This window comes from Limulus polyphemus, unplaced genomic scaffold (assembly GCF_000517525.1).
Source record: "Limulus polyphemus unplaced genomic scaffold, Limulus_polyphemus-2.1.2 Scaffold2746, whole genome shotgun sequence".
NCBI lineage: Eukaryota > Metazoa > Arthropoda > Merostomata > Xiphosura > Limulidae > Limulus > Limulus polyphemus.
The window spans coordinates 23,808-32,065 of NW_013668356.1; the positions used below are offsets into that span (position 1 = coordinate 23,808).

General features: G+C 34.4%; 1 protein-coding gene across 1 annotated transcript in view; it reads right to left on the bottom strand.

The window, feature by feature from the left end:
• LOC106467806 (irregular chiasm C-roughest protein-like) overlaps positions 1-8,258 on the bottom strand; it is a 73,189-nt gene that overhangs the window by 15,543 nt on the left and 49,388 nt on the right. The window contains exons 5-7 of the mRNA XM_022396002.1: positions 4,925-5,132; positions 1,701-1,815; positions 984-1,126 (exon numbers count right to left, since the gene is read on the bottom strand). Of these exons, the coding sequence (XP_022251710.1) occupies positions 984-1,126; positions 1,701-1,815; positions 4,925-5,132 (466 nt within the window). The remainder of the gene's footprint in view (positions 1-983; positions 1,127-1,700; positions 1,816-4,924; positions 5,133-8,258) is intronic.

Here is an 8,258-nt window from a genome sequence, read left to right on the forward strand (position 1 = left end):
TGATGTTAGCATAGGCGACTGTGGCTGACATCATATGATGCAAGCATTTTGCATGCAACATTTTGAATGGTCCGTCGTAGAAATTCGCGAATCTTGCGCATGGGGGTGGTAGGCAAATTTACACAAGCCGCAAACGAAGGGTTAAAATTAGGAACCGACAGGGCAAATAGCCCCTCTTCTTTGCCTAAGCCTCCCTCCATTTTTTAACGCTAAAAGGTTTGATCTGCCTTTCTTTAAAGCTTTATTTCAATGTATAGCAAGAACACATATTAAATATTTTTCAATAGATTATTGATTTTCAGTTTATGTGAAATAGAGTGGATTGAATAACAACCATTATCTCAAGAAAAAAGATTATACTTTTAAGTTATTGTAAAAAAACGCTGATTCCGTAGCCCACAATATCTTACAGAAAAGGCCTTCGTAGATGGTAACTTTGAGGAAATACATAGAACAAAATGCAGGCGGATTTCTCGATAATATTTGGCAGTTCATTTGCATATTATTGTGTGAATCCAGTTCGAACGATTTGATATCTTTAATATTTGTGGTAGATATTGATTGATTTTCTCTAAAATAAAATAAAACATCCTGCCGTGAGTTGTCAAACACTTGTATCATTGAAAATCTCCATAAAAAGACAGTAGCGTTAGGTTTTGATATTGTAGTCCCATAGGATATTGGGTAAAAAATGAACAGCTCAAACTCGAATTATGAATACGTAGCTACTGATATATCAAACTTTTAAAATAACTAAACGTTTCTACTAAGTTCAATATAAGTGGCGGGAAATCTAAGGAATCTATTTGTATACAAATTCAGATTACTAGCAGACACTCTGTTTTTCGTTAAGGTTTTCTTTAATTCTTTTATTCGGAAGAAAACAGAAAAAAGATAACGTATTTGGGCTGAATAAAGAGAACCAAAACTATAAACAGAATGAAGTAAGAATATTTTGTTAGTCGACTAAAACTGGCACTCACACAACACTTTAAGTGTTTTTGTAGACTTGGTGTTTCCAACTGAATTGCTGGCTTCGCAAGTAATGTTGTTCATGTTATACTCTCGACTAACTCGGTTGAGGAGGAGATGAGTCGTGTGATCGCCAGCGATTATCTCGTTGTTCCTGAAACAAACAGCGTTAGTAAAAATTATAAATCCATTTCTTGAAATCATTAATTGATTGTTGCGATTAAATAAGGAAATATAGAAGCTCCATTAGAAAAGGTGTTATTTATACGCGATAAAGTATAGTGTTTCATTAATTTACATTACAGTGGATATGAAAATATATGATCTTTAATAGCATGATGGCATAGTATCAATTGAAATACACGAATCTCCCAAGCTATTTACATATATTTAATTGCTAATTATGTACTTAAAAGTATTGTAACGAACTTTTATTAAACACACGAAAAGCATCCGAACAGTTTATCATTAATTGAGTGAAAAATTAAACCACAAATTTAACATAACTTTGAATATCAGAAAATCTTCTATAACATTTCAATGTAATAAATAGGCTTAAATATTTTTTGCCCCGCACAATAGACATGCGGCAGTCAACAATAACATTTAAAGTAATGAAATATTGAACATTTTTGTCCCTAAGCAATGAACATTTGACAGTTAACAATAGCAGATATTAAATAAAATACCGTCTTCACTACATACTTTAGCGTTAGAATTATACTTACCTGTACCACTTATAAATTACATCTGCAGGGTTAGCCTCAACTTCACAAGTCAGCTGGACATCGTCATTTTCTGCAATACTTTCACTAAATACCGTAAGCTTTACTTCCGGAGCATCTAAGATTTATAGAAATAATTGATGTCATAATGAGAAAATGTATAGAAATAATCCATGTCAAAACAGAAGAAAAAAATGCAGAACGTGAGGATGAAGATAATGTACTCGGCAGATTGGAACTGGTCTAATTGGTTCACGTCTGAGACTCCTAGCTTGAGGTTTTATGTGGACCGCGGTCTAACTGGTCAAGTCTGAGACTACTAGGTTTAGGGTTTATGTGGACCCCGGTCTAACTGGTCAAGTCTGAGACTCCTAGGTTGAGGTTTTATGTGGACCGTGGCCTAATTGGTCACGTCTGAGACTCCTAGGTTTAGGGTTTATGTGGACCGCGGCCTAATTGGTCACGTCTGAGACTCCTAGGTTTAGCGGTCTAATTGGTCACGTCTGAGACTCCTAGGTTTAGGGTTTATGTGCACTGTGGACTAATTGATCACGTCTGTGACTCCTGGGTTTCAGGTATAATCGTCCCTAATATTAAACTCCTGACTAGAAGGAATGCAAACAGCAATACTCACCGCTACAAGAGTTTTGGTTGGGTCTTTGAACAAATAACAGGCCACATTTATAACCCACTCATAACTGAAAGTGCGGATCGTAGTCAGCTGCATCAAGTATACCTTTGACCCGCAACCTACCTATTAGGTCACGACAGGTCGGCAGAAGGCACAGCCATTTTTTGTGTTGTTATATTTCTATTATTAAAGGCGTCAAACCTTTTCATATCTTTAAAATTTTAAATCATAAGCTCTTATTGTGCATAACTTTTAATTTGTATTGAATTCCATAACAATCTCACGAACATATTCGCCTAATATTTAGGAGGTTTGTGAATTTAATGTGCGCGAACCCTTCCATTCAAGGAGTAAGAAGGTCATTTATGAAATGAATCTAAGTTTCGTCTATTGTGATCAGCAAGAAGCCCATTGGTCAATAAAATCTAAGTCTCTTATTTTGTAATTAGTATGATTTATAGATTAAATTTAATGAATTATGATTAAGGGACTTGTTCTACATTTCATCAATAATAAAGTTCTAATATTTCTTCAAATATATAAAATGTATAAATTCGTATAGATTATTGAATAACCCTAAAGAAGGTATTTTCATTTGCGAAAAAAAAGAACTGTGATCTATGTAACTTAGGTAACGTGAAAACTACCAAAACAATAAAGAACAGTAATAAAGATGTTTCTAATTGCAATTTTAAGAACGTAATTTATCAATTAGAATGTGTAAATTGTAATGAATTCTATATTGGTGAAACAGATAATTTAAGATGAAGGATATATTTATATAATTTCTATGTTAGATGTCCCGAGAAAAGCCCAGTATATGTCAGCAAACATTTTACTGAAAGTATTTTAAGAAAATTTAAAATTTCTTTCAAAAGAACTACATTTTCATGTTTTGTCTTTTTGGGCAATTAATGTAAAACATAAGATTATTTTTCGAAAAGTATGTTATAAATATGTTATGTATTTACTTTAGGTTATGTTTTTGTTATAAATTCTCAGTAAAATGATGTCCTGAAGAGTGACCTTTGAAGTCACTAAACCGGTAGAAGAAATTAATAAAGGAGAGAAAAAAAATATAATAGTGTAGTATGACAGTGTTTTGTTATATATATATAATTTTAAATAGCATACTTATATAAATAAATATATATTCACATATTTATTTATTAAGCTATGAAAAATTTATAAACGTATTACATCAAAAGGAAGGATAGAGTGAATTTTACACAGCATATCCAAACCGTAAGTAAAAACATAATTAAATTGAATTTTATGGGGAAGAAAATAAAAATGTAAATGAATAAACGAAGAATATATTTAAAAATAACTAAAAACAAATATCCGACATCAGGGCACAAATCATATGGTGTACCGTGGAGTGTCATATAGCGTAGTATGGAGGGTGGAAGTTGTACTAATAATAAAGGTTGGGCTTAATACCTTAACATTATGTAGAAACATTAAACTGGGGCTGAATGATAACATCGAGGAAAGTTTTGTTGTCCCCCGGTGGGGCAGCAATAAGTCTACGGATTTACAACGCTAGAATCAGAGGTCCGATTCCCCTCGTTATCGCTTTTCCCACTATGATATATTCCATCACGTTGAGATAACGTGTACGTGATGCTCAAGTCATGGTGTCACGCTTAGTTCGTTGTGAAAACACCTCGTACAATAAATACATTACACCCTAACTAACGTGATAGTAACCTAATGCAACATAAAATGTCATATAACGGTAGGAAACAAAATGAAGCTCGCGGTATTGAATCGGTACATCATTGTAGGTCACACAATAAAACTAGTAGAACAAATTATACATTTCGAAAAACTCGATCATCTATTACACATAACATCAACAATTGTTATCATTAAATATAGCAATCGCTAGTTTAGAGACTTGTAAAAAGAGAAGAACGTTCCCCATTAGATCATGCTAGGTTTCGTCGAATTACGTTCTGTATAGATGTAGAAGCATCATTAAAATGGGGGTAATTCAAGGTATTGACTCTTGAGATACATGCACAAACTTTGGTAAATTTAAGACAGTATTTTCTGTTTCCTAATGTCCCAGGTGCACAACATGTCAATAAACATGTATTTACTTCCTAATGAATACCACTATTACCTGATATATCTGTGTACGATACCTTCCAATGTGTACGACACTGCCAACTGTCAAAATGGAGATCGGCATAGCTTTATTTTGCATAGTTTTTGGCTGAGAAGTAGCTGAAAGGGTTACTTTGTTTTATAATACAACTCCTTAAGTTCATTCTTTAGTTTATATTCAGATCATTAATCTATGAGCCACATAGCTAGTGTGCTTGGACTGTGAATTATACGGTTCTTGTCTCGTTGCCGCAAAAATGCACTCCGTACTTTTGGGCCAAGGGTGCGATATAAGAGTGAAAATCAAATTCTACTATTTGCTATTTGGTTAAACAAGAACAGCCTAACAGTTGGCGGTGGGCTTGTAAGTTCAAAATTAGGGACGACATTGTGTAGCTTTGTTCGGAAACTCTTAAAAAAAAAACAACAACAAAAAGCTATTCACTCAGAAATACATGGCTGACTAAAGTTTTCATCTTACATTTTACTTCCATGCGTATCGTAGTAAGAGCTGGCTGTTTCAGAGCTGGATTTTCAGACCGACAGGTGAAATTTTTCAAGTGGTGTTTTCGTGTTGGCGTAAATTCCCACCTGAGGATAGCATTAGCTCGCTTTCCGTCGTTCAGTTCTTGAGTTTCATACTCGGTGTTCGTTGTAACTACGTCTCCATCTCCGCCAAGCCAGGAAAGCTGCTCCGAAAAATTACACTTTTGTTCAAACGCTTTTTTTAAGTTTATGTTAGTCTACGTAAAAACACGATTCTGCAGAAACAGATTATAAACTGAATATTGTTATGATTTATTTGTGTAAAATAAAAAAATACCGCAGATGATATCTAATCTAATAAAAGTGATTGTTTATCAAATCGTTATATATATATTTGTAACCATAGGAACATATAGACAGCTATTCACTCACTTACTTATATAATTGTTCTTATACTTAGATCAGTACCATATTCTGTAGCAACTGAAAAGTTTTCTACTTAGATCAGTACCATATTCTGTAGCAAGTGATAAATTATCTACTTAGATCAGTACCATATTCTGTAGCAACTGACAAATTATCTACTTAGATCAATACCATATTCTGTAGCAACTGACAAATTATCTACTTAGATCAGTACCATATTCTGTAGCAAGTGACAAATTATCTACTTAGATCAGTACCATAGTCTGTAGCAACTGACAAATTATCTACTTAGATCAGTACCATATTCTGAAGCAACTGACAAATTATCTACTTAGATCAGTACCATATTCTGTAGCAACTGACAAATTATCTACTTAGATCAGTACCATATTCTGTAGCAACTGACAAATTATCTACTTAGATCAGTACCATATTCTGTAGCAACTGACAAATTATCTACTTAGATCTGTACCATATTCTGTAGCAACTGACAAGTTCTCTACTTAGATCAATACCATATTCTGTAGCAACTGAAAAGTTCTCTACTTAGATCAGTACCATATTCTGAAGCAACTGACAAATTATCTACTTAGATCAGTACCATATTCTGTAGCAATTGACAAATTATCTACTTAGATCAGTACCATATTCTGTAGCAACTGACAAATTCTCTACTTAAATCAGTACCATATTTTGTAGCAACTGAAACGCTCCCTACTTAGATCAGTACCATATTCTGTAGCAACTGAAAAGTTCCCTACTTAGATCAGTACCATATTTTTTAGCAACTGAAACGCTCCCTACTTAGATCAGTACCGTATTCTGTAGCAACTGACAATTTCTCTACTTAGATCAGTACCATATTCTGTAGCAACTGTCAAGTTAACCACTGAGATCAGTACCATATTCTGTAGCAACTGTCAAGTTCCCTACTTAGATCAGTACCATATTCTGTAGCAACTGTCAAGTTCCCTACTTAGATCAGTACCATATTCTGTAGCAACTGAGAAGTTCTCTACTTAGATCATTACCATATTCTGTAGCAACTGTCAAGTTCCCTACTTAGATCAGTACCATATTATGTAGCAACTGTCAAGTTCCCTACGTAGATCAGTACCAATGTGATATTGCGGGTCGAACGTATGATCTAGGTTCACTCAGGAACTTTCCGTACAGCAGCCCAGTTGTATATTTGCAGTGCAGAAAATTTCAGGAGAGGTCTAAATATTGTTCTCTTGGCCTACAGATAATTGATTATGCAAAATTAAACATGAAAATAGTTTGTTTAGGGTAATTTGCTCTTGTTGTAATATTTGTCTTATTACTCTACTTTTTACTTTCACGTGACGCTTGCAAATAGTCTAAATCTGAACGTGTATCCCTGCCGATGTGTGGGGAGGGGGGATCATGTCGCTGGAATACATTCTTTCACGCTGTAGATTCTGTCCTAGTTTTCATTATTTGTTTTGTATGACCAAATCCAAATATATATGCAAGGATGAAACTATTAGTAAGATGGAGAAACAGCTACGCCATCTGTTGAGAACAACTACTGCTGTTAATAACAAAGCGTGATCATTACTTGAGCTGAACAAGTGAGAATGATTTAATTCTCGTTATAGAAACGAGGTAAGTATAGTACTATCAAAGAAACACGAAGTGGGTTCGATAGTATTTAACAAGTATTGTGTAAACGTAGAGTTTAGAAGCTTGTATTCTGTTTAGTTTTAGGTTCTGGTAGTGAGCGGTTCTTCACCTTATTTGATAGACATATGGTCAGTGAAACACAGCCGCTCATCAGAGTTTAATATTGAATATTGACATGAGATAAAGGCAGCAATGTAATTCACTTTATCGGATCAATCTATAAGCCCTTAGCAATCTGTCACTTTGATCGTCTAACAGCCAGTACCAAGTCGACTGGTAAATGGAACAACATGGCCAGCGCCAGCTGATTTTGGCACCTTGAAATGGTGCCTAGCTATTCAAATAATTTCTGTAAGCTCTAGATGTCTGTCCTCAATCATCTGAAAACGCATCGTATTTTTTGTCATGAAACTTGTCTAAACTGTCAGGGCATCTGTTGAGGTACATCGAGAACTTTCTAAACAAATTCTGCACAGAATAGGCGGGTTCTGATCGGGAGAAGCCAAACGGAGAGCGGTTCTTATGATAACTTGCCCGGGAAATTTAATCACTGTCTAGGAAAAGATTGTTGACTTCGAAATTGCCATGACTGCTATCGCTAAAATTTCTCTTGATAAATCGTATCGCTAATCGATCGGAAAGACCTCAAAACTGCCCAGCTATAACATTAATGATGCTTGTGGTAGCGAAGCAGGCAGAAAATGTTACTCACTTCTTTAAAAACCCTTCATGTGTCTAACCAGTGATTCTCGTGTAATTCGGTTGAAAGCTGGATTATTTTAAGTGCATTAATACCAACCTAATAATTTTATTAATTGTTATGACGTGAACGCCTTTTCCAGGCTTGCGAATTTTGATTACACTTAATTATACTTGTCATAAGACACTAGTATTAAGCCTATTATATTTTTAACACTGCATTCCTTATGTAGCCCAGTAGGTATTTTAGATAATCAGAAGAGTGTGTAGTAATAATAATATTCTAACCACCCTATGTTTACTACATCCATTGTCGACGACGCGGTTTGCTCAATTCAGAGCTCACCAAGACAGTTAGGACCCAGAAAACATTGTAGTGAGAGGAATATCATTTATATAAGTCATAAGGACGCATAACTGTATATGGTAAGCATCCCAAAGCTGATTTTGAAATATTAAATCAACCTTTTGTTAAACTTTAAAAACAATCTTGATTTCTTTCCTTCAAAATATATATTATAAAACTTTTCTGTTATTTGTTTGTTTGTTTGTTTTTG